Raw genomic sequence first — 27995 nt, 5'->3', positions numbered from 1 at the left:
ACAAAACTTTCTAAACAAAATTCCTTCCAGGTCATCAACTATCATTTTCACTAATTAACAAGACAAACAAGATTTTAAGCATATTTCGATTAAAACATTCTAAATTTAAGTTAATAAAGCCAAAAGATCTTTACTGAATATAACAACCAAGCGTCATTCTATAATGCTGTAATGGCCAAACATTGTGTTTTGTTAAATAACATTATAATATGTAGATATGAAATAAAACAATAAATTAGTTTTTTCATTTATTTTTACATCTCTCCCTACTTTGCCCTCTTGGATTTGATCTTCCTAAGGTAGAACTCCAACTCCTTTCCTTCAAGTACATAACCATCGGCTCGGCCGCACTGGCCTGGCCTACTTGCTATGCATGCTGCAATAAACATAGTAAGCGTAAGTTTTTGGACGTTTAAACATTTCGATTCACATAATAATTATCATACATCAGAGTAACTATGACAGTTGATCATGTAACTGCTAAATGGTTTCCAAAACGGCTCCCATTTCTTTGATGCAGTTTCAAAACTTCTCGATATCATCATATGTAAAAGAATTGATCAAAGATGCTTTTAGGTTTTTAAAATACCATTTTATTAGAAAAAAAAGGCTTAGTTATTTGTCTATATACAACATTAAAAACATCAGAGTAGCAACAGAGGTGTAGAATTAAGAAATGATCATACTGAATGTTATTGTAATACCGTCAAATACGATTGTAGATTACAATTCATCTATATTAATATTTAAGGAAAAAAAATTGTGTACTGAAATGACTATTTTAATAATTCACCCATAATTTGAAAGTTACAGAAGCTAAGTAATAAAGTGAGATATGGCAAGTTTTCTAATGCTTTGTAGAATGTTCTTATGGAAAGAAAAAGTAATAAAATTGTAAAGAAAGCTACAGAATTTCAAAAAACCTGATTATGTTCTAATCATGACACACAACAACATCAAAACATGTCAGATCAGCTAGTAGACCATAAAATTAATCAATTTCAATAAACCAACATTTCAATGTGAATGTCACATCATGTCAAATTTTAACTTAAATATTTTTAAAATAACAAACACTATTTAAAAATAACCTAAACATAAGTAATATTTAGATATTAATAAACAAGAAATATACCTAATAAACGTCCAGTGTGGAATTGCTCCTCAAGACCAGCTTCAACCTTTGAGAGGCGCTGTCTTGCCAAATATTTCTTTGCAGTCTTTTTGCTGCGCTTTTTGTTGATAATAGCTTCTTCAGCTTCAGTCTGCAATTACATAAATAATTGAAACTTGTTTTATTCGAAAAGGAAAATAAGAAAGTTGTGCTAAAATGTGTTATATATCAGCTCAAAGCTTATAATCATAGGTTCATTTGACACGCAGAACTCATCACTCAAACAACAAGTAAGGTGTTTTGATCTTCAAAGTAATAATATTGCAAGCTATTTGATATTATATTATGCATATTTAGTGTAACAAATACTTTAACTAGTGTCTGTTAGAAGAAAACATCTCTTTTGAACTTTATAAGTAATAATAAAGACAAATATCCTTACCAACTTGGCACCCTTCTTTCTACCAAGCGGCAAGAGGTAGTGAGACTCATACCACTGCCGGAATGGTGTTGCATCAACCACAACAATGGCATTCTTTACCAATGTTTTGGTACGGACTAACTCATTGTTGGATGCGTTGTAAACCACATCAATGATACGGGTTTTGCGAGTGGATCCTACATAAAAACAAAAAGTGAATACGACATAATTTATAACTTTGGATAGCTACACACAAAGTCAAACAATACATAGATACATATTTCTTAGCTCATTGCCATATTGAATACAATAATATAATTGTCACTGACGTACCTTCTGATCCCCAGGAAATGTTTCCAGTGTCTAGACGTAAAGCACGATACTTGATGTTACCACCACGAGCTCGCACCAAGTGAATACGTTGAGGGCCAAGCTGAAAGAAAAACAATTACAACATTAATAAATTAATCTTTAAAAATTAAAACAAATATAGAGGGTAATATAGAGTATCTTTCAAAGTGTTATAGCGTAGATGTTATTGCCTAGGTTTAGTACAGAGAGGTTATAAATTGTCAATTTACCTTGGTGTTGGCAGCCGGGCGACCTAACTCATACTTCCTCTTCTTACGGATCGGCGCTCGTTTACCGCCGGTAGCCCTCCGTTTATGCCAATGATCACGGCTAATACCTGCACAGCAGTTAGGTTATGTTTGTAAAATCGTTCGGAAGCACTGACATACTGAATATCAAAATCACCATCACTTTTAATGCTAAATTAACAAAATATTAACATAAATAACATTCACAATTAACACACAATCAAAGGCACGTGTCAAAAATATAAACTTATTTCAAATTATAAAGATTTAACTGGATAAATTTATAAGTTTTCGTAACAGTACTCACCCATCTTGGTTGGGTCAGAAAGAAAAGGTCTTATTTGACGGCTGAAACTAACTAAACCCCTACCGCTCGGTGTTGTCTATGACCTCTATTAATGTCTACTGTCAGTACCGTAAATTTTTCAAATCGGTTTTATTACACAGTTTGGAATAATATTTTTCAAACGTAAATAATAATATTTTCTTCGAAAGTTCTTAAAATACGGTGTAATTAATAAATAATCTTTTGGAGACATTAATTACTTGTATTGACTTAATCTAAAGGACCGCTTATTTAAGGCGCCCTTCTTAAAAACAAAGGTTTTACTTATCCTTAATTTTCTGCTAATTGTAAAAAAGCATTCTTGAGTCACGAAATATTTATATCAATAACCAAAGCAATAGTTATTATATTACACTTAAAATTATAAATTTAGGTCAAGCGAGGCAGCAGCCAATTTCGGATAAAAGAAAATCGTATTTAAAGGAATTCAATGACAAATAATGTTCAAATTCCAAAAAAAAAAAAAAAAAAATATGAAGTTGCACAAAAGAGAATGAATATAATTTTACACGAATTTTATAGAGTAAACTTTGACGGGCAGAGCTTGGTATCCGGTAGTTGTAGCCGTTGCAGGGTACGTAAAAGGTTGTAAGGGTTTGTAACTACTTTTATTTATTTTTATTTGATCGCAAAACGTTAAATTTTAATGCTACACCCTAATGCCATTCTTATCAATACTCCGGGCGGCTTGATGCGGTGCGGATGTTCCGTGTGTCTGTGATTTTGCATATTACCACCAAGCTCGTACTTTTTAAATTCAACTTATAGTTTAGTCAACTGGCCTTCAAACACTTAAAATAGCCGTAAACTTTCTTAAAATTGGAACCTTACTTATATATTATTTATCAACTTAATGCTATTGAGTCTATATATATATGACTATCTATATATATATATGTATATATACAGAGTGTCCGGTAATTAATGGATAACCCCAGGTGCTTGTGGAGGGGCACAGGGGCAACTCAGAAAAAAAAAATAAAAAAAAAATCTGTCTGCAAGGGTCTAGGATTTATTTTAAAAAAATTTAAGTACGAAATTCGATACCTTTGTTTAAACTTTAGGGCACTACGGCTGCAAATTCAATAATAACTATTTGATTTTCTCTGATAATAACCGTGGATAATCGGCCTTGCGGGATAACGGGCACTACAAAATGTTTCTAGCCACAACTGTTTCTTTTTTTTTAATATTTAAAAATGAAAAATAGTGTATTCGAATTTTTTATGATAAAGTTTGAGCACCTGTGGTATAAAAAAAAACGTAGGGGGACCTAGGTGGCCTATAGTTTAAAAAACATGCCTACTTCATGAAGTTTCTTAAATGGTATTTTACTCAATTTTTTTTAATGTCAAATTACTGAGTTATCCTACCTGTGTTTCTCTAGCCTTATATTTCTTATAACCTTAACAAATAATAGAATAAGAATTTTATTTCGAAAATCAGTGAAAATGAAAAAAAATTTAGGGTGGTTGGGGTGTTGTTAATAATTTAAACAATAATTTCAAATACGTAGTTTTATAATAAACGTTCAAATTGTTTGCCACCTACTCACTCTAACATAGGCTTTGAATCAGCGGGTCAACGGGCGATCGTGGTGAAATGCTGTGTGGTTACGGATGCTGTGTGGTTACGGCCTTAAAGAATATAGTCACTTCCTCTCTTCCCGGGGTGCCGTAAGAGGTGACTTCTGAATGTATTAAAAATTTTATTTTTTGTTTTGTTAATTAATTATTTAATTTAATAGGTTGAATTTGCTTATTATTGGCATTACTAAATCATTGACATGAATTTTATTTAGTCGGTTATGAATATTGTATATGTTGTGTATTTTGATATAAATATTCTATGTTATATTATTTTCCTATGTTTAGTTTTGTTTTTTTTTCTCTGTTTCTTCATTAATTATTTTTGTATACTGCTCTTTGATTGTATGGCCTTTGTCTGAAATAAAAATTATTTTATTAGTATTATCATTATTATATTACTAGTATGGTTGGCTAACCTTCATCTAATCTAATATCTAATTCACCACCAATCTAAATAAATACCCTGTTTCGTAGCCCACGAGAAAAAAGGCATTTATATCTTTCATATTGTATACGCCCACGTTGCGCGCCATTTCTTCTCCTTCTTCTACCTCTTTCTCGTCTTTGTAAATTGTTTGTGCTAGGTTCATGAGTTGTGTTGAGAGGGTGTGGTGTGTCTGCTAACTGCTGTGTGTCTGATGGTTGCTGCGTGTCTCTATCTACTGATAGTTGTGTGTTTTGTGAAAGTGGGTCTTGTATATTGTGTACGAAAACATCAGTATCTCCAAGTACTTTACTGAGTATGATTGTTGTATGATTGTTGTATGTATGGCTGCTTGTTTCTGAAGAATGCTAATGTCAATGTTGGAATCTAGCTGTTCTAAGTACTTTTTTATGTTTTTAGCTACTGCTCCTGTTGCCCCTATTACTATTGGAATAACAACCGTTTGTGTGTTCCACAAACGGCTGATTTCAGTTTTGAGTAGGTGGTATTTGCTTAATTTTTCAATTTCTTCAGCTCCGATGTTATAATCTGACGGTACAGTTACATCTATTAGGTAAGTTTTGTTGTTATCTTTGTTTGTATAAATCCAGTCTATTGTGCGTTATGGTGACATCAGTTTGATCAGGGATTTCTCACATCATTTTAGCTGAATTATTTTCTTTTACTTGTGGTTAAGTCAGTGTTTCCTTCCACCATAAGTGAGAAACTTCCATTTTATGTTGTCGAGCCAAGCACCAGTAGATGTACTGGACAAGGTTATTATGTCGTTTAACATCATTGGTCCCTGCCAGTTTTTCACGTCCAGATATTATGTGCTGAGTGGTCTCATCTTTGCTTACACACAACCGACACTTGCCGTCTACTGGCTTCTTACACGTCACGTTGGTGTTGTCGTGTCATAATTGCTTGGTCCTGTATTGCAAATATTGAGGATTCGATGCTTGGAAATATCTGCTGTTTCTTAATCCATTTAAATGACAGTTCCTTGTCTATGTTACCCTGATCTAACACTTTTTTGGGAAATTGACCATGTAGCTGTTTATTTCTCCATATTTCGTTATGTCTATTTACTATGGATTTCCTAATTTCTTCATCTGTTAGTGCATTCCTTAGAGAACTACATCTACCTCATTTCCTTGAGGTAGATGTAGTTCTCTTTCTATTTCTTGTGCTTCCTTTATTATTGAATATCTATCCCTGCTTGTATCATGCTGTACTATTGCTTTGATTAGGTGATCGCTTTCTGCTTTTAGATATTGCTTGTATTTAACAATTTGTGTTTTGTAGATGTATTCCACATTTAGTAACCTTATTATATTATATTATTATATTATTATTAAATGTTAATACTTTCGAAGCTTTTAACAAAAAATGAAACTCTTTTTTTTTAAACTTAATTTGTTAATAACACAGGTTAATTTGTTAATAACTACTACGTGCTAGAGAATACTTTCGATTTATTTTTCTTTCGAGTCATTCAGGATCAAATCGGCTAAGACTCCTATTTTTAGAACGTTTTTGAACTTGGTGACTAGACTTAAAAAAATAGAAACGGTGTATAAAAGTTATTTTGATTTTAAATAGAAACTTCATGAATGGTTTTTGAGTCTCTAATATTTTCCATTTTAAAATTAATCTCAATGACGAATACGATGAATTTATCACTAGAAAAATATTAAGAATGTCCCATATGTATAGTCAAAAATATATGTTTTTTGTATTTTCTGTTTTTTATAAATATAGAAGCAAAGAAAATGTACTATGTATATAGTTTATCGTACTACTATAAACCGGTTCTCTAAAATATGCAACTTTTAAAATGTAAGACAATATATTGTCAAAGTCAAATTGAAACGAGCGAGCGCAAGCATTGGCGTTTCAGGGGTGTGAAACTCTCATACAATATCGTAATTCAAAAATATTCATACAAACTAACGCCATCTTTTAGAGGAGGAGGGTGAGTTCGGGGTGATAGATTAAGGTGCCAAAAATAGATGGCAGTAGCAGCAGTAGAGTCTAGAATTTTTGCAAATATAATTAATTTAAATAATCAATCAAACATGTTTTGTACGATTCATAGGTATAAAAAAATATATTATAAAATATAAGTATATTTTAATTTATCTCCAATATTTTTTGCCGTGGCAATATTATTGAGGCCCATCGTGTGTTAGTCGGTAGGCATGTCGATTCTTTCCAAAAGAGATCGATATTTAAATCGATTTCGAAACGACCTGATGAATCGATTTATAAAAAAATTGAGGTCTAAAAGATCGATTTCTAAAAAATTGATTTTTTTTCAAGTTTGTGTTTACAATTGTAAATATAAATCCACCTTACGAAAAACAAGAAAGATACCATAAGAAACAATTTCTGGGCTATCTTATCAGTAAAATCAGGAATTTTTAGTTCAGAGAATTCGATGATAACAATTATTTTTATTACCATATCAAAGTATCAGATCAGGTATAAAAGACAGTTATGTTTTAAATATATTATTCACATTAAAAGCTAGGAAATAATAATAATTGTATTTGCAGGCAAACGAAAAAAAACCGGCTTCAATTCTATCGACAAATAATACAACGTAGGTAGACGAAAAAATAGTCAAGTAAATACGCATTATCAAAGATTAGTCCAAAAGTTGTAACCAGATCTCGATGAAATGTAAATGTGACCACATGATAAACAGTGGCTTTCGATTAAATTAAAAATCATCAAAATCGGTACACCCAGTAAAAAGTTATTTGGATTTTCGAGTTTCCTTCGATTTCTCTGGGATTCTATCATCAGATCCTGGTTTCCTTATTATAGTACCACACCAGGAATATCTCCTTTCCAACAAAAAAAGAATTACCAAAATCGGTTCATAAACGACGAAGTTATCCCCGAATTGAGTAACCTCCTCCCTTTTTAAAGGCGGTTAAATAAACAACATAGCTTTTGGTTCACAATGCGTAATATCTAAGCTTTTGAAAAACAGTCCGTTAAGTTTACTGGGGTCCAAGCGGTTACGCTCATCACTTGCGATATTGCCAGCAATTGAAAAAAGACGCGCACAAGGAACAGATGGTCCTTCGATACTCATCACGTTTTTATGCACAGGTCGGGTAACTACAGTAGTAGGAATACGTCCGCCTAATGCTTTACAGCCAACAGAGGCATGATGTAAGCTGGGTGTGCTGTGCAAATAAGACATGATAGCATTTTGTCTCTTTTTCTGCCACACATCAGATATCACGCATTTATGTTTTAAAATAATATAACTAATTACAATAAAATGTCAATCAATTTAACCAATTAAAATCTAGCGACACAACCGCACTACGTGACTGCACACAAACATAGCAGTGACGTACAGCAGCGATGACGCGAACGAAAAGTTGTGACATTATCGTACTAATCTCTCACCATTGAAATTGGGCTTAGTTTCCTGACCTGTATATAAGACCCTGATACATCACGGCTATTGGGTAAACATGGTGATAAGTAGAGAATCACGAGTACATTCATCTAATTGTAAATAATTTTATAGTTTTTACCAAAACAGAAAAAATCGAATGTCGATTTTCAAGGGTGAAATATCGATTCACGGAATCGATTCGGGACAATATATTGTTTAAAAATAAGGAATCGATTTTTCGATTAATCGATTTCAAATCGACATGCCTATTAGTCGGCCATATTTGAATTTTGAATCACTGTTTTTTTGTGTTTGTTCAGTGTTCGTTGTGATTTTAATTTTATTGTGTTATTCCCTACGTTTTGGCTTGTTTACGGACTTTTTGATCTTCTACGTGTTACAACATCATCTGGCTTGTAACTTGGACCCCGGACTGATTGCATGACTGATAACTTGGCTCTTTATTACACGGATTACAATTTTTGTAATTTTGATTAAGTATTTTAAAATGCCGAAATCAGCTGAATTAAAATGTTATTTCAAATGTTAAAATATTGATGGTGAGTATTCAAATTATTTAAAGAAACGTTTCAAAGCAGCTTTTCTTCTCTATTCGACTTAGTAAAAAATTTTATAAAAGAAGTAATTAATTTGTATGGCATTTTAAAATTTGGTTAGCAAGAAAAACGGCCTATAAATCATTTGGCAAGCATACAAGGATTTTTTCAGTAATAATAAAATCAGGCTACCAAATTTGTCCTTTATAAAATCATAATAATAGTAATTTAAACATAAGCAGGCAGCTTGTCTTATTATGTATCTGCAAAATAATTATTTGGTGTTTATAAAAATAAAGCTATATATATAGTTATATAAAAATAAAGCTATATATATGACACTATCCCAATATTACTAAATAGGGATTTCTTTCTTTCGAATTTTTGTTTTTCTAATTTGATTTTGCAGTTAGGTATTTTTTGGTATACTATTTCAGTAGGCATAATTATCTTAAAGGCTTATATTACCAGCACATGGGTCACTCATTGCTGCTTTTACATATATCCAGCCGCAAAAAAAATACTATAACTGTTCAGAGACAATACAAATTGCAGACTGATTTAGAAATATTTGCTGACTATATGTTGCTGCCCAATTATACTAGCTAATCAGTAATATTTTTTTGCTAACAATGATACAAATACTTTGCAAACTGTTTAAATCACACCCTTAATAAAATAGAAGTAATAATTAACTCTTTTTATTCCTTTCATTGCATTTAGAATTCATTATTATGTCTCTTTAGTATCACTTTTATGTATAAAGCAATATTTTAAGAATATTAAAATTTTTCAGGACCCTTACATCGCTTTCCCAAATAGGAATATCCTCATACAGAGAAGTTAAACTAATGAAAATTTTGAAATTTTGATAGGAATGATCATGTTAAAAAACAAGCATCCGATTATTATAATAAAAGATGAAAATAAACAACAGTTTTATAAATTCTATATGGTACTGGTGTTTTATTTTTAAACCCTCGATTTTCTGTTAATATTAGGTAAATTAGAATTTTTAATACTTAACACAAAAAAAAAATAGAAAATATTCTTAATGTGCATACTTGTTACTTTTTGATAAAAATTAATGATAAATATAAAATACTTTTCACACTATTTCCACCAATTATAACGAATATTAATACGAACTGTTTGTATTAATAAATAAGTGGAAAAAGTGTGAAAAGTACTTACAGTATATTATTTGAATAATAATCATTCTGGTAAAAAAAGAAATAAACAGCGCCATCTGTAGTATTATTGTAGAAATAAAATTGTATGTGCACGCCATCTGTTGGTGGGGGAGGTCGTGATACATCAATTTTAATTTCAGAGTGGCGTATCTATACCAGTATATAAGTGTATAATCTATGTTGGCGTTTTTAAATATTTATTGAATATTAATTCTACTCTATGATCGGCGTCGTCTCTCGTCTACTTTCTCATTTATGTATTTTCATCAAAGAGTATATAAGATTTTTATTTTTTCTATGTGGTTCATCCAGAGTAAAACGTGTGTATATTTAATTAAACTATAATAATAAAAATTCCGACGCTTTTTAAATAAATAGACTTTACTTCAGCCAAAATTGCTTCAACCGGTGCAACGATGTCTTCAGACTTTTACATACGTTATTATGTAGGCCATAAAGGAAAATTTGGACATGAATTTCTCGAGTTTGAGTTCCGACCGGACGGTAAATTGCGATATGCTAATAACTCCAACTACAAAAATGATACGATGATACGAAAAGAAGCCTATGTGCATCCATGCGTGATGGAGGAGTTGAAAAGGATAATTGTAGATTCTGAAATAATGCACGAAGATGACCGCCTGTGGCCTCAACCAGATCGTGTAGGCAGACAAGTAAGTTAATTTTTCTTTTTAATATATTTTTACTATTATCTTTAATTCAAATGATTCTGTAAATACCGTATAACCTAAAACTAAGACAACTGAATTACTTCAATATTGAAAAGAAAACTAGTGCATTATCATCAGTAAAGTAGTCTAAATATACATTTTTTTTTTATAAAAAAGTTACTATTATTCCTTTCAGTAATAATTTTAATTATGTTTTCACTAACTGTTACTGTTTTATCTTAGTATAATTATTGCTCAACTGTAACTTGAAGAAAATTTCAAAGTTAGAACACTAAATAAATTTTATATGTAACATACACCCACTGTAGTTGGTTCCTAAGGTAAACTCAACAACTTGCCAATATTGTTTTTCAGTAAATGTATCTATTAGTTATGCGCATATTTTTATTTATTTGGCTAATTTACAGATAGTCTAACTCAGACTACAATTATGAGGAGTGTTGTAGAACTATATATTTATATATATATATACTATAGTATATATATCCCTATGATTACAACTATTTCAAGTAGTTGTACAACAAATTATTGTAATTTTTTAACCGACTTCCAAAAATGGAGGTTCTCAATTCAACTGTATTTTGTTATGTATGTTACATCAGAACTTTTGACCGCGTGGACCGATTTAGACAATTTTTTTTTTTTTTTTTTTATCGAAAGATGGTGTGTTTCAATTGGTCCCATTTAAATTTATTTGAGATCCAACAACTACTTTTCGAGTTATATCTAATAATGCGTTTTTACTTGACGCTTTTTTCGTTGACCTACGTTGTATTATACCGCATAACTTGCTACCGGATGTACCGATTTTGATAATTCTTTTTTTGTTGGAAAGGGGTATATCCCTAGTTTGGAACCATGCTAAGGAAACCAGGATCTGATGATGGAATCTCAGAGAAATCGAGGGAAACTCTCGAAAATCCGCTATAACTTTTTACTGGGTGTACCGATTTTGATAATTTTTAATTTAATCAAAAGCTGATGTTTATCATGTGGTTACATTTAAATTTTATCGAGCTCTGATAACTACTTTTTGAGTAATCTTTGATAACGCGTAGTTACTTGACTATTTTTTCGTCGATCTACGTTGTATCACTTGTTGATGTAATTGAAGTCGGTTTTTTTATCGTTTGTCTGCAAACACAATTATTTTAAAAGTATTTTATGGTTAATTGAAATTTTTAAAACAATCTTCTTTTATTTTTAGGAGCTTGAAATAGTTATCGGGGAAGAACACATCTCTTTCACAACTTCAAAGACTGGCTCCCTGGTAGATGTTAATCAATCTCGGGATCCCGAGGGTCTTCGTTGTTTCTACTATTTGGTACAAGACCTCAAATGTCTTGTATTTTCTCTTATTGGTTTGCATTTTAAAATAAAACCAATATAATGTAAGCTTACAATAATGGTAAAATAAAACAATTTATAACTATTTTTTACTGTTCACTTTATTCCATTTATACCTATAACCTATACAAATAAATAAAATTTGAGTGTCTGTTTGTAATATTAAAATAACTGCTTTTTACTATATTCATATGTATAGCTTCAGCCTGTAATATCCCACTACTGGGCATAGGCCTCTTTCCCCATGTAGGAGAAGGATCAGAGCTTAATCCATCACGCTGCTCCAATGTGGGTTGGCGGATATATTCTCTACTATGAGTCATGATCGCTATCAGGTGTGCGCGATAACAACTGGGACTGATGATTTAACATCTTCTCTGAGGCATGTTGGGGAGACCCGCAAGGACAGGGCAAACACTTGTATGGCCAATACATATGTTTGTCATGTGCGGGGATTAAATCTGCAACAGGCACAATCCATGTGACCATTGCACCAACACGGTGTCATATGTATGTATACACGGAACACATATATATCAAATTAACATTTTTTACGATTTTTGTCTATCTGTGTGTGTGTCTGTTTGTTCCAGCTAATCTCTGAAACGACGTCTGATTTTGACGGGACTCACTGGCAGATACCTGATGTACTAACTAATGCTAATTTTATTTTAGAAAACGAAGTCACTGGCATAGCTAGTGTATAATATATTATTTGGTATTATTAAGCGACTTCAAAAAAGGAGGTTACTCATTTCGACTCAATTTTTGTATATTCGGGAATAACTTTGTCGTTTATGAACCGATTTTGATAATTCTTTTTTTTTTGTTGGAAAGGAGATATCTTAGGTGTTGTACCATGATCATCAGGAAACCAGGATCTGATGGTGGGATCCCAGAGAAATCGAGGGAAACTTGAAAATCTGCATAACTTTTTACTGGGTGTACCGATTTTGATAATTTTTAATTTAATCGAAAGCCATCATGTTTATCATGTGGTCACATTTAAATTTTATTGAGATCTGATTACAACTTTTGGAGTAATCTTTGATAATGCGTATTTACTTGACTTTTTTTTTCGTCTACCTACGTTGTATTACTTGTCGATGTAATTGAAGTCTGTTTTTTTTCGCTCCAAACCTAACAGTTCAATGACAAATAGTCTAAACTAACCTAAATTAACTAAGCAACATAGATGAATTTAAAAATAAAATTAGGAAAAGAAAGCTTTTATAAAATTCAAAATATTGTTTTGGATACGACCGTCAACGACGTCTGCCCAAATAATAAGGCTCGGGTAAAAGAGTTAGGTAGGCATATAATACTAATGAAAAAATAAATAGTACCTAAGTAATAAATAAGTAGGAGCGGTTACCCAACGCGATGTATTTTTTTTTAATTATTAATCTCGTACATACTTAGGTACTTAAAGATTAAGTTTCTTTAATTGATTTTTACTTTTTAAAGGCAACTCAGGTTATTGTGTCGGGGTTTTTTTTTAGTTTTTAATTTAATTTTTATTTTCAAAAACTAACATTTAAAACCAACTACGTGATACTAAAAGACAGAGTGCCATTGTGGGGTAGTTTGACTGATTATTACATTATAAGTACAACAGTATTTTTATTATTTCAATGTCTACTGTTATTTTACACTCTCACTACAATTATCTTGTTCAAGTTTTTAATAGTTGATAAATTACTTCACTTACATACCCTCAAGTTCAATTACAAACATATTTTCGAACATACCTATAGTTAATATCTTTTTAATATTAGAATCTTCTTTATTACGAATATCCACAATTTTTTGCTTCCCATCATTGTCTATGCGCATCCGCAGCGCTCACCTGTCTTATGATATAAACGTTAAATTTGTTCGAACTATATATATTTATTTAAAAGTTAAGGAAAGTGGATCTGTTTGAAACTATACTTGAGCAATTATAAATGTAACTTGAGCAGTTTTTAACACTTTGAGCAATTTAAAATATTGTATACATCAAAAGATATAGGAGTTTGAAATTATTGATAAATGAATATCTTTCAACGACTTTTGATTTTAAATTAAATAATTTAAGGTGAGCAATTTAAAAGGACAACGTAGTTGAATTGAGCTATTGAAAAACTATCGATTAGTATTTTTTTTTTTATTACGAGTATCATTATTTTGCAGGCTGGGGTGGGGTAAGTCTGCTGGGGTCGAGTGTTAGATTCTCACCCACGGTCAAATGTGTCGAAAACATATGTTGGCTGTGTAAGATGTTTCCGAGGGGAGTTGACATCAGGTAGGCAGCCAGTCGTAAAAATATAGTCGAATCTTAAGACAACGTGTGAAATCAAGGGCAGAAGGAACAACATATACTTATTCTACCTACGATACGTGTTCACATTTATTTATTTTTTCAATTAATTATTTGTAGTTCACTTAAGGATACACACCACAAGGATAAGATTAACCCTTGATATACCCGGTGACTTCATACATACACAATTTACCTGGTGGGGTCCCCTGGACTCCCGGAAAAAAAATCGTAATTTTAACATGAAATAAATACTTTTTTAAATAAAAATCTTCTTATATTTATTTATTATATATTTGGTTTAACAATGGCATAAGTTTTTACTTAAAATTATACAATGACAGCCTTTAATTAAGGAACTTCTAGAATATGGCACTTTTTGTAATAAAATTACGAGACCTAACTTCTAGTCTCAACATTTCAAAAACAAAACAATTTTTCAAAGTAAATTTATAAGAAATATAACAAAAACATAATAAATTTTTATAAAAAGCAAAAAAAAGAACATGGCCCGAACAAAAACAAAAAACGTGCAAGACCTTTTAGTCACGGTTGGTGACACAGTCATTGCATATTTTTTTTGTACAGCTAAGGCACACAGGCTTAGTACAGCTATGGCAAATATATGCAGTTTTCCTTTTTAGACGCGGTGGACACAGGTGACAATACTTTCTCTCATTTCGGGGCAGTTTCTGCTCATTATTGCTCTCTACAGGTAAGTGAAGTGGAGTTGGAGTGCCTGTTATCTCCGAAATGATAGCGCGTAACTGCCGAGGAAGTTTGGTATTATATTATAAAATCTACTTTTTAGATTGCTTTCATCGAGTTCGATTGTAATAGTTTTGATGAAATTGAGACAAGATAATTTAGGTAAATGCTGCTGCGATTGATGTACTCCGTAGTAGAGTTGTGGTCTGAGAGCTCGCAGTCATCCTCGGATTCAGACTCCACCTCGTTAGGTTCTAGTCTCCTAGGCTGGTTCAACGCTATATTTTGTTGATCCTCACCATCACCATCCGTGTCGCTGTCACTTACTTGTGGGAGCCAGTTGTTTATTACAGACTCAGCACCATCGTCAAATACGTTTATCGTAACTGTGAGACACCATTATATCATCTGAAAAAAAAGCAGTAAAAATACTGTAAATAGGCTAAAACAATAATAAATAAATATAAAATAGATATGTATATAGGTACTAGATAATAGATATAATACTTATATTCTTTTTTTTTGTAAATATATACTTATAATACATAGTAAACACCCAGACAAACACACGCTAATGTTCATCACAGTAACATTAATACCCCGGTGGAGTTCCACGGACTCCACTAGCGTGATTACTTACCGATCGGAGTCACGTACATCAACGTCCACTCTCCCCCGCGTTCGGTGCGTCACTGTGTGAAGGTACTGGAACGCACAATTTCAAAATCCAAAAACTAACGATTTTATGAGCGCGTAAAGTTTTCAATGGACATAGAGCAACACGGAGGGGAGTGGCCATTGCGTTTGTTACCGATACAAAACTTTCTGTCATTTTTTGCGGGGGGAAATTACACACATGCACACTTTATCTAATTCCCACACAAAAATAATCGTCTGTCACAACGAAACTCACACATACTAAATTAAAATCACACTTACATTTTTCACACACACATAGATACATTCTATGTCATTACAGTATAATGACACGCCGCAACTACACTGAAAAGTTGCTAACAGCCGTGGTTGTAACAACTGTCGATATGCATTATCGATAAATTCAACTAGTCTGTTAGGGAAATAATGTTTTATAAAGTGATACAAAGGTAAGATATTATTATAAAAATAGACTTAATTTATTATATACTACAAATCAAACATCTTCATGTAAAATAAACGATTATAAAGAGTAAATATTTGATTGTTTGTTTGTTAGCATTGAATAGGCTCCGAAACTATTGGACTGATTCAAAAAATTATTTCATCGTTGAGAAGCTACACTATCCTTGAGCGACATAGGTTATACTATATTTTTAAAAATATTAGGGATCTTTACTAAAACTCCAATAATGTAACCCAAGGGATAAAAAAATATCCTACAAAATTCCTTACATTGCGTGCGCTGCAAAAACTAATGATAATAGAAATACCAAATGTAGTAAGACTTTGTAGAATACATCATTATCTACTATAATTCATAGATAAAGTAAAAAAAAATAGATAACGCACCTAGAACAGAAAACTGAAGCCACTTTTTTAAAGATGTGTGAGTGAGTGAAGTGTTGACACTTTTAAAAAAAAGTCCCTAAAATTTTTATTAAACAATTAATTTAATATAGGTAAAATGGGTATGTGAAAATAAAAACCTGTTTATAGTTTTAAATATATTTACTCCTTTTTTCGATTCAAATTGTTACATAAATCTATTGTAGCCGTGTTTTGATTTATTTAATTATATAAATCTGTGGGGCAAGTTCCTGCTTTAAAGACGTCTAACTCTTTGCTGTAATAAATTGATTTTATTTTTACATTTTTTTTTAAATTAAGTTCCTGTTTTTTTAATTTTCTCTTAGTTTATGTTTTCTAGGTGTATCAAAGATTGAATCTTGGTTTACGACTGATTTAGGCTCATCCGGTAGGTCCTAGAACAAAAAATATAACATTAAAATACGTAGTAGTAAGTAGCAGTATGTACTTGATGGTACTCTGCGAAGTCCACGTTTTGTACCGTACATGTCAGCTTTATCAAAATGGTTTGAACATACCAACTAGATGAGGATGGCTGTCGTTGTAGTTCATTTCGGCTCAGTCGTAAAGCAGCTACCCATTCATCTCCTATTAAAATATTCGTTGGAAACCTAAAACCATGATATTTAGTAGTAAAATATGAGTAGTTAATTCACAAATTTAAGCAGAAAAAAACGAGTTAAAAATTCATATTTAACTTGACTTCAATTTAGGAAAAATATAAAAATCACACGATAAAAAAAACAATAATGTTGTCCACTTTCTACTTAATTATTTTTCTATGATTGCCTACGATTTACTTACCCGCATTTTGGGCTAATGGAAATAAAAATTACTGGTAACACTCCCTCGGTACTTCATTTCGGGACATCGAAATTATAAGTTCCGAATAACCTCAATATTATTTTGGAATAACAAGAAATATAAAGTTTTGTATGTACTTACGTGTGAAACGATATTTCTTCAGACTTTTTATTCACTTTGGTATTGTTTTTGCACCATTTAATTATATAAGAACGGCATTTTGAAGCCAAAGTTACTGTACGAGGCCCCGTGAGATACTAACGAAAATGAGCGTAGTTTGTTGCATATGTGTGCGTGAGCGCGTGTGTTTACTTGAAGGAGCCGAGTTTTGTGGCTTCAGTAACAACAAAGGCCGCGCATTATCTACCTTTTTTTACTTGATCTATGCTATAATTGTATTTGCTCGCAAACGAAAAAAAAAACTGACTTCAATTACATCGACAAGTAATACAATATATGTAATATATACGCGTTATCAAAGGTTACTCAAAAAGATGTTATCAGATCTCGATGAAATTTAAGCGCAACCACATGACAAACATCAGCTTTCTATTAAATTAAAAATTATCAAAATTGGTCCACCCAGTCAAAAATTCTGAAGTAACATACATAAAAAATACACTCGAATTGAGACCCTCCTCCCTTTTTGGAAGTCGGTTAAAAAGTGTCGCGACAGCATATGTCTAACTATTATAATTATGTCACAATAGGTTTGGTGCAACGTTGTTGTGCCAAACAATGCCAGTCTACAATAAACGATTTAAAATTAACCCACATTTTGAGGAGTTGATGATGTACACTGTGATGTCAACGAATCAGGAATAGGGAGCGTAGCACTAATGGCATCATAAGATGATAGCCTGTCATCTGCTAGATTGAATGATTTGTTGATGACTCTGAAAGGATGGATTTAACATTGTTAATTTTCAAAGTTGACAAATCTAAGTTTCGTTTCACTACTATGAGAAAGGTGAACCATATCTTGATTACCTTGAACATGAGACCGGGACAAAAACAGTGTGGCGTTAGTGTTGGTTTGGTGCCCTCGACTAATCCTTCTATTGTTCGCCAACACTTGAAAGTTAGTGGTATTGATATGATCTGAACAAATTACACTTTTTTTGTGGGCGTCCAGGTCTGTCTGTTATTACAATTTTTTTCCATGTATCCCTTAAATTTGGATTTTCAGAAAACCTGCCAAATTTTTATATAAAACATTATGGTCGAAGTTCACATTAAGTAATTCTAGTAAAATGTATTAATACTCGTAAACGCGTATTATATTTAATTTAATACAATTTTATTATATTAACTATGTTTATTAAAAAAAGCTAGCAATATAATATTATAAATAAATCAAGATCTCAAAAATGTCTGTCACCTCTTTTGCCTTTGCCGTTTTTATCGATAACTATCTACAAACAAACCGGTAACAACACTATCGCTCGGCGACAGTGACTTCTCGGAAATAGATTCCGATCAGTCGCTCGACCGATCCGCATATTGTATGAGGGCGAGCGGCCTATGTTGGTAAACAAATCGAGTCAACACGACCGATAATATTTGTAATTTTTAAGTTTAAAAAAGGTTTAAAAGTAGTATACTAGTAATAATGTGATTAAAAAATACTTACTTAAGAAAGGTAACGCCATGTTTTAGTAAATTTGACGTGGCAGATCTTTTTTTGAAGCAAAAAACAGAACAATTTGGCATTTTTTGAAGGACGTTGATTCAATGGAGTCCCAGGGACCTACCGGGTAAATTAAGGGTTAAGGAAGGGGCCTTGCTTAGGACATCAAGTTACCTTAATCCGGCACTGGCCTTGTGTTAATATTATAATATTGTGAATGTATTAGAATCTACCTTATAGGCATATTAGGTATTATAAATAAATGTATCTAGTTATAAGCATTGAAGCAAATATATTATGTATACTAGCTGCCCGGACAGACATCGTTTTGTCAAAAGTTAATAGTAAATTTATTTTTTTATAATATTTGGAACGAAGTTCCTTACGGCAGGCTTGACATTTGGCTGGGCGACCGAACCGAAAAAAATGTGATACTAAAACCGTAAGAAAAATATATAACGGAAGTGACGTAATATCAGTCACACGACTGTATAATATGACGTTTGTAAAACTAAAATATTACTAGTAAACTTTTTTTAAAATTATTTATGTAATTTTATACTGTCGACAAAAATAAATAAAGACGTTTTTTTTTATTTCACTCAATAGTTTGAATTATTATTATTATTATTTTGTTTGATTTATTTCATTTTACGGTATTTGTTATTTTCTAAAATACTAAATTTCCTAAATACTTTTATGTACTTAATTAAAAACCATTAAAGAAATTAAAAAAAAAAAAAACAAGAACTAGAAAATATATATAAAATTCAACATTTTTTTTTTTCAAATTGTGTTGCTTCTTTACTATCCGAAGGAACTTCCTACCTGGTGTCCCATGACACCACATAATTTATTTTTTTTTGGTATCAAAACCTTCCGTGGGCCTTAAAAAACATACAAAGAAATAAATTAGTCTAATATTTTCGTAATCTACAACCGGTGAAATAAGGGCTAAGATTCTTTTATTAGCAACGGTGTATTATTATTTTTCTTGTATGGAACACTATTTTTTTATCTCTGCAATTTTTTAAAATAATAACGGCCAAATTAATAACTACGGTGATTTTTTATGTAATTTTGAACATAGATTAACAAACTATGTTTTAAATAGGAAATTAGAAAATGAAGTCTTTATTAGACTATAATGTGGTGATTATAAAATTAATATTATAAATTATTAAGTTAATATTTCAAAGAAAATATAATAATTATTTCGGAAATGATTTTTTTTTAATGTACATAAGGAAATGCAACCGACACAAATCATTTGGTTGAGAAAGCAATACTTAGCACGGTCAAAGAGTTTTAAACTTTATATCAGTTTTCTACATTAGTAACACAAATGTCACGAATAGTTTTAACATGGTTTTAACTATTCGTGACATTTGTGTTACGAATTATTGAATTTTTAAAAATGACAATTTTATAATAACGAGTCGTTAAGTGATTATTAGAAACTAGGCGTTAATAATTTAAAATAATGTAACTATATTATTTTTAATCCGTGCAGCACTGAGGTCTGAGACTGTTATTCCATTAAACATAATTACATTACATACTCGTTTTAAATACTTTACAAATAATTAATCAATAGGAAATAACTTTATTTACTAAATTGATTTTTGTTTTTTTTTTAGGTTATTTTCCAAAGTTACTTTTATAAACATTTCAAATATTCATTATAAATTTAAAATACATAATTCGTCAAAATGTATTATATATATATTTTTGTGTTTATACTGTGTGTTAAAATACCGATAGAATATTGAATATAAAGTAGACCAATAGTAAAAAAGAAATGATAATTATTTTTCAAAAAATTTTCATAAAAAGGAACGTTTGCTGTATTTATTTATGTTTATAGTATAGCTTTGCGCGTTGCGCGCGCATCGCATCTGCCCGACCGACTATGGCGGACAGGCAGTGAAGAATGTTTGTAGTCTTTTTTAAATCGGGAAGTATCGACGGTAGCCAATGGCATAATCCGAGTTTTTTGTAAAAATTGTACATTGTAAATAGTCCTGTGTACATATAGTAATTATATTTGTGGTCGTTTTGTTTAGAAATTGTGTGAATAGTGTATTATTTTGAGTGTTTATTCGATTCAGTCTTCGACGCCGACAAATCTCATAATCTAGGAGTTAGTACATTGGTACATAATACATACCATCCAAATTCAAAATTTTATAAATAAAATCACCTTTTAATCGTCAGCATCACCTATTGTCTTTGTGTTTATCTTGAGAAACGGACCGTTGCAGTTTCTTGCAATATTTTGATTCTCATAGCGGCTGTCATCGTGCTTCGATAAAACTAGTAGCTGTCATTACAAAGACAAAAAGACTATTATAGTCTTTAAATGGCTTCAGTATTCATTTCTACGAGTTGTGCATAGTAATTTTGATCATGATAAACGGTCGAATTCCCATTTGACTCGAATAATCTAAGCGGTTAAGCTTTATCGTATCTATAAACAGAAGATTGAAGGATACTGTTAGGATACTGTTTACGGTTGTGAAGGACTGAAGAAAAATAAAACTGAATGCTCGAGCCTCACGGTAGCCCAATGAAGTGGCCGGGCACGGGTGGAGAGGAAGAGGCGGGTGAAGCAGCGCGAGTGGCTCAAACTCGCGCCCAAGATGATGCTGCCGTGCATTATGTGTTCCAGCGTGAGTCCCAAGAAGCAGAGTTACCTTCACTAGCACCTAAACAACGCTGGGCTGTCGGTGACGATTCTATTGCAGAGGTTAGTCTATTATGTTTACTAATAGTATTGTTGTATACACAATGCCATTGTAGTAGTTAGTAGTAAATAATTAAGAACTACATATGCCTATAGTAAACATTTTCTGTCATATATTTGTTTTATGTTATGATTTTGTGGACAATTTTAGTGCAATTTTACTTATTGACAAAATTACAAAATTTCCATACACCAAGTCAATGGAAGGCATCTATACCTTAAATCAAATACTTTAATATAGTAACATAAAAAACAAAGTAAACATAAGTAGTGCTTTACATAGTAACTATCATCAGCATCATCATCATAGTAACTATAAATATAGAGAATACTTATGAAATCTTTTAATATTCCAGAATCAAGATAAATGGAAAAATCCTACACCGATTACAATGAATAACATACAACAAGGCCCTGTACAATTAAAGAACTCTCAGACAAACCAGCAACAGTATATTAATCAGGCAATAGCCTCATCTGTTGGTAATTTGGCTATAAACCCCTCAGTAATTGGAAGTCATCCAGCACATTTGACCACAAATATGGTCCATACACAGTTGGCACCATTACAGAATCACACATTGGGTAATAATTTAACTATACAGAATAACGCTATGATGTTGCCACAACTTCAGGGCATTCAAAATGCACCGCAATTAAGCCAACATGGTTTATATGATATGCAGCAACATCCAGGAAATCCTATACAGGCTATGAATGGCATTGGTAAGAGTGCTGAACACCTCATGTACTTAAGCCAGGCGGGTATGCTTGCTCCTGGAACAAATCAGTTTCTACAACAAGGACAAAACCAATTGGGAATGACCCCTGTCGCTACCATTAGAAATCAGGTAAGTTCTCTTATGTACATTACTTATTAACTTTTTGTTTTCTACTTTAATATAATTCTATATGTAGGATCAAATCTTAAAGAGTTATTACATTTTACAATATAAACTGGTATAATATTTTATGGGAGTAAGAGTATTAAAATGTCTATAACTGAACTTTTTCTGTATGTACTTATATGATTAAGCACATCTTTTTTCTCTATGCCATAAAAAATAATATTGTAAACTTAACATGTTACCTATGGTTGTTTAACACTATGTTTTTGCTACGCTATGAAAGGGATTTCTGTCTACTAAACTAATTGTTCTATGATTAAAAAAATATTTATCAATAGATTAATACACTTTACCAAATTATTCTTACTCACACTTAAACACAACTTATATACAACAAGCAATATACAATAGGTTATAGACAAAAGTGGATAATTTTTTAATTTTCTATATCTTAACTTTTCTATTAAATTCTGAATAACTAAAGTATTTGTTACTATATGAAAATCTTAGTTATATATAATATTAATATTTTCTCTTATTGAGCAAAAATGTCTCTTGTGAGTGCTATTTTCAACATTGAAAATTAAAGTCTAAAGGAACCTAAAACAATTTCTTCACTATGGAAATTTTTTTACCTAATTTGGTAAATCGAAAACAGTTTTAATAACTGTTATAATATTAGCAAGTTCAATTTTAAATGACAATCATGTGATTGTGATACTAAAACTTAGATTGGATTAATCCAAAATACTCATAGGACTCATACTAATTTTACTTAAAACTAAGGCTTCACTTTTGCCAATTTCTTTTTTTTAGTTTGAATTTGATTTAATAGGATTTGAAAACAACTACCAAATATATAACAATATATTACAAGGACTTGTTTAAATCACATTCTTCTTCTTTATTTAACTCAAAATAGTTTTTATTATTGGAATAATAAATATGCAAATAAAAACATTTTTGTCAGTAAGTTTTGATTCACCAAACTAATGGCAATACTAAGCCGGTGAAGATGGGGAGCTGGTCTACTTCCCCACGATCAGATATGTTGAAGTGTTATAAAGCAATCGTATATGGTAAACTGACAAATATGTCAAGAAAATGATGACCAACAATCTTTTATGAAACAGCTCCATTTAACTACATATATCTTGTTTTTTTGGAAGAGTCCTAATTGGTAAACAAACCGCTGTCAATCGTAATTCACGTTTTTTCCGCATTTATCACTCACTTTCACAACATATTAGCTTACGGACATTTGTAAAACTCCATTTACTATTTATTTCACTAAAAACAAATATCAATTTATCATTTTAAACACATAAAAACTACAAAATACGAATTCCGAGAGTACAGATAACTAATATTTTCGAATATGACATTTCAATATCTTTTTTTATAAGTCAAATAGGGATGTGGTCATAATATTTTTAGAAGCGAATGAGTATAAGTGAATGAACAGCATGAGCGATAAAATAGGCCATGTTCTTTAACTATATTTTAAAATTTCACGAATTATAACTTGTTAAATAATATTACAGTAAAGCGATTTGTTATTTATTTGTATTTTGTTATTAATTGTTTTTTTTCTTCTTTTTTTTATGTTGAGCGCACAAAAAAAATGCTTACAAAATATTGCAAATGTCAATCATTTATGGTAAAGTGTTCATTGTAAAGGTTTTATTTTATATTATGAATATTTCTGAATATCAATTTCATCCTGAACATTTTTAATGCTATCCCATATAATATTAAAGTATACCACATAGCAACGGCATAAACGTTTACTGTAGTTCACAGGAAAAAATTTTGAGACTTTAGGATGAGACTTAGGATTACCCAATGAGAGCTTCGTGGAGTACAGTGTTATTAGTCCTTTTTTTAGATGTTAGAGAGAATGTGCCGCCGGCGCAAGGTTTTTTATTCATAGTAAATACAAATAATGTGACAATAATATTAATAGGGTCGACTTTTTTTAGACACAGACGGACCCCTTATTTTGTTGTAAATTTTATTTTTGGCATCTTTTTTACCGACCATATCACATAAACGAAATATATAGGGGACCGTCCACTTTGTATGGGGGTTTCGGCCCCGAGTGGACAGTCACTGAGAATAATAATTATATATTAAGTTAGTAGTACTAGCAAGTATGAATTAGAAAAATGATATAGTTTTGCAGGTCCAGGTGTTTCATTTTTTGTTTTTTTTGTGGATAATTACAAGAAGGTTTCTGAAATAAAAAATCATTGTTTTGTTATTTTTGTTTTACTAATCGGATTCGTACGTTAACAGAATGTTATCTAAAAACTAGGCAGGTAGATTTATAAAATCTTGAAACCTTTTTCAGCCCAAAAACCAAATAATTTCATGACATGGGCACAACAACCTACTGTCCGTCGACCAACCATGCAGTTGCAATAATATTTTTTTATGGCTTCGCTGCCTGTCCTTTATTGTTTACATATAAAATAAATACAAAATATAATTTCCTACTTATGAATATGCCTACTGTGTATTTTACGTCGCAGTAGTGATGAATTCTCGGTTGACGGAAAACCTTATAGTAGGTTGCTATATCACTATGAAAGCAATATGGAAGTCAAATGAATGTATGAAGCAAAAGCCTGTAGTTTAGGGTTGCCATAATAAATAATATTTTCAATAAACAAATAAATCGATTAAATCGATAATCGAATTTAATATAATTAATTGCTTGCTTTTTATTTAGTCAATAACAATGTTTCTAAAATAGTTTATTTTTCACCAAAGTTAAATGTTTTTTTACTAAATACACTTTTATAGACTTTTTTTAGACTTTTTTCTTATTAATTCGATTTAACAATACCTTTAATCGATTTTAACAAATAATTGATTTAAAAATATTTTAAAATCGATTGTTCGTTAATAATAATTGGATAATATAAATGGATGCACATAATTATGAGAAGTGGTTTGCTAATATTTTAAATAAAAGCGGAACCTGGGTCAGTAATAATTTTAGACAACGCATCGTACCACTCAAAACTAGCTGTCAAAGTGCCTAACATGAGTTGGCGGAAGGCAGACATACAAGCGTGGTTGTTAGAAAATGATTTAAGTTATGATGAAAACGAAATAAAAGCTGAGCTTTTAAAAAAAATTAATAAAGATGATTATAACAAAAAAGTTATTGACGAAATGGCAGCCCGCAAAAATATAATAGTCTTAAGTCTTCCGCCCTACCATTGCGAGTTAAACCCTATAGAACTCATATGGGCTCAAGTAAAAGGTTATATAGGCAAAAATAATAAAAGTTTCAAAATGGCAGAAGTCAAGGAGCTTTTAAAAGAAGGCTTAAATCAAATAAGTGCGGTGTCGTGGAAAAAAAATATCGAACATATCATAAAAGAAGAAGATAAAATGATGCAGCTTGACGGAACCATGGATGCTGCATCAGAATCCCCAGGTTTCAATATCCACGTCTCTGAAGAATCTTGCGATTCATTAGGAAGTATGGACAGTTATTAGAAAATAAAGTAAATAAATTTCTTATTGGCGTTTTATTTTGTATTTCAATATTTTACTTTACTATTGTAATGAATAAATCAGTACGTATTTTTTTAATTATCTATTCTAGTCAAAGAGCAACTAATTTCTAACAGGTTATTTATATTTAAGAAATATAAATTTGTTTATATAAAGATGTTCGATTTTTTTTCGTAATTTTATACCTTTACTAATTATTAACAAAATTATTTAATATATTATTAGTTTTTGAAATAATTTCAGCAATATGGTATCATTAAATATTTCGATGTAAAATTAATTTTACTTTGTCTATGGCTTATTGATATTGTTCATTCATTTGCTCTTTGTGTCACTTCACTAAGCTACACTATACTCTAATTGTCTGTGGTCATAAGTACGCCATATTTGTTTACCAATTAGGACAATTCCAAAAAAACAGACCTTAGAGCCTAAGTGTATGGAATAGTTTTAGTTAACGAAATGTGATTGTGTAGATCCAATCATGTTTTAAATGCTCAAAATGAGACAAGTCCTATAGATGTAGATCTTATCTTATCTTTAGTCTATAAATGAAGATGTAGGGCTGCCATCTCTAAAACCTGCCCTCCAGGACCGGAAGCGTAAGTTCCCCAGATTTTCGAGCTTAAACCCCGGACATTTAAATGACTTTAATTTTAAGCCTATTTTGTTGCATGAAATAGTGTGTTTAATCGTTCTTGTGACAACAAGCGAGTAATTTTGCTTTTTTGACGTGACAAGGTCTAATAAAATGATGAACGCCACTTGAATTGAATTGTGAGTAGTGACGAGACTGTTTCAGGGTTCGATGCATTCCTTTCTTTTGTCCACTGTTGCATCATGAGAGAAAATATTCTTTCAACATGCGCAGTATGTGCAGGGATGTAAAAAAAATCTTGAGCTGTTTTTAGTAATTCTGAATATAAATGGGCATTTGGTGTTCTAAAGAATTGTAACCATAGTTGATTAGTATTTAAAAGCTTATCTTCTGCGCTGAGATTTTGGCAAAAGATTTTAAATTCACCCACTCATATTTCAATTTCGTGTCGTTAATCGCTATATTCTTGTCTTTCAAAAATGCAACAGTATCTTCGATAACAGCCCATTGAGTCTTTTCATTTATATTCGGCGAAAATAGCCAGTCAAATTAATCAAATTTTTGAAGAGTCTGATTCCAATCTTCAATGTACATTTTTATTTCATTATTGAAACTCAGAGTACAGTTCTCATCATGTTTGTTTAAAATGCTTTGAATACTTAAGGGCACGAAGTTTTCTTTGCTTTTATCGTCTAGGCTTTTTGTTATAGATCCAAGAATGTTTCGAGTTTCTAAAACGGAATTTTCGCTTTCTTCTAATTTTTCTATTTTGCTATGCAAGATATGCATAATGGATATACAATTTAAACCCCACCCGAAAGCTCCCCGGACGTCTTCCAAACTAGGACAAATCCGGGGAAACCCGGACGGATGACAGCCCTATATAAATGTATAGATTGTTATCATATTTTAACCGACTTCCAAAATAGTTAAAGGTTCTCAATTTGATTGTTTTTTTTTATATTTTGTGTTATACTTCATAACCTTTGACTGGATGGACCGATTTTGATGATTTTTAAATCGAAATTTGGTGTGTGTCTGGTTCCCTTTAAATTTTATTGAGATCTAAATACTACTTGTCCACATAGGCCTCTTTCCCAATGTACAAGAAGGTTTAGAGCGTAATACACCACGCTTCTCCATTGCGGGTTGGCGGATATATTCCCTACTATGAGTAACGATTGCTATCAGGTGTACATGATAACAACCGGAACCAACGCCTTAACACGCTCTCCGAGGCACGGAGGAGAGATCCACAAGGACTGCACAAACACCCAGATCACGACAAACATATGTATTGCCAGTACAAATGTTTGTCATGTACGAGGATCGAATCCCCTAACGCCAGCGCAGCAGCCACAAACCATTGCTGAGACCGTTGTGCCAACGCGACGTATAACTCTTCTATGTCATTATAATTTTAATCTCATTTATTATATTGCCATTTTTTACTTCCCACAAATAATATTCTTCTGATAATAGACTATAAACAACTCACAGTAGTAACTTTATAAGACTAGCAGAACTTTTTGTAAGGTTGACTATGACGTACATCCACTTATTAGATACTATAGTTAAATACTAACAATAATATA

At 31.4% G+C, this 27995-nt stretch overlaps 3 protein-coding genes across 4 annotated transcripts in view; 2 read left to right on the top strand and 1 right to left on the bottom strand.

Annotated features, from left to right (window-relative positions):
* Positions 1-235: 235 nt before the first annotated feature.
* On the bottom strand, positions 236-2531 carry LOC123663406 (40S ribosomal protein S8). The gene is made up of 6 exons (XM_045598095.1): positions 2442-2531; positions 2117-2223; positions 1869-1968; positions 1557-1732; positions 1136-1265; positions 236-376 (listed from the first exon to the last, which is right to left on the bottom strand). Exons 1-6 carry the CDS (start codon positions 2443-2445, stop codon positions 267-269), a joined length of 627 nt encoding a protein of 208 aa, XP_045454051.1. The 5' UTR covers positions 2446-2531; the 3' UTR covers positions 236-266.
* Positions 2532-9854: 7323 nt separating this feature from the next.
* Positions 9855-11791, top strand: LOC123659965 (protein mago nashi homolog). 2 transcript variants are annotated; one of them, XM_045595122.1, is made up of 3 exons: positions 9855-9987; positions 10058-10341; positions 11567-11791. In XM_045595122.1, the coding sequence occupies exons 1-3, from the start codon at positions 9888-9890 to the stop codon at positions 11747-11749; spliced, it is 567 nt and encodes a 188-aa protein (XP_045451078.1). In that variant the 5' UTR covers positions 9855-9887; the 3' UTR covers positions 11750-11791. The 2 variants fall into 2 exon arrangements, with proteins under 2 accessions (XP_045451078.1, XP_045451085.1); XM_045595129.1 differs by having other exon boundaries at positions 9855-10341.
* An 8743-nt stretch (positions 11792-20534) lies between these two features.
* LOC123663360 (maternal protein pumilio) overlaps positions 20535-27995 on the top strand; it is a 96014-nt gene continuing 88553 nt past the window's right edge. Inside the window, exons 1-2 of the mRNA XM_045598053.1 lie at positions 20535-21426; positions 21780-22274. Of these exons, the coding sequence (XP_045454009.1) occupies positions 21223-21426; positions 21780-22274 (699 nt within the window). The 5' untranslated portion in view covers positions 20535-21222. The remainder of the gene's footprint in view (positions 21427-21779; positions 22275-27995) is intronic.

This window comes from Melitaea cinxia, chromosome 2 (genome assembly GCF_905220565.1).
Source record: "Melitaea cinxia chromosome 2, ilMelCinx1.1, whole genome shotgun sequence".
In the NCBI taxonomy this organism is placed as follows: domain Eukaryota; kingdom Metazoa; phylum Arthropoda; class Insecta; order Lepidoptera; family Nymphalidae; genus Melitaea; species Melitaea cinxia.
This window is presented reverse-complemented; position numbering and strand designations above follow the sequence as displayed.

Excerpts from the sequence above, each read along its gene's own strand:
- LOC123663406 (XM_045598095.1), bottom strand. Across the intron at positions 1,969-2,116 it reads GCCCGGCTGCCAACACCAAG|CTTGGCCCTCAACGTATTCA; the intron begins GTAAATTGACAA and ends TTTTTCTTTCAG. Across the intron at positions 1,733-1,868 it reads CATTTCCTGGGGATCAGAAG|GATCCACTCGCAAAACCCGT; the intron begins GTACGTCAGTGA and ends GTTTTTATGTAG.
- LOC123659965 (XM_045595122.1), top strand. The coding sequence starts at position 9,888 with ATGATCGGCGTCGTCTCTCGTCTACTTTCTCATTTATGTATTTTCATC. Across the intron at positions 9,988-10,057 it reads TGGTTCATCCAGAGTAAAAC|CCAAAATTGCTTCAACCGGT; the intron begins GTGTGTATATTT and ends ACTTTACTTCAG. Across the intron at positions 10,342-11,566 it reads CAGATCGTGTAGGCAGACAA|GAGCTTGAAATAGTTATCGG; the intron begins GTAAGTTAATTT and ends TTTTATTTTTAG.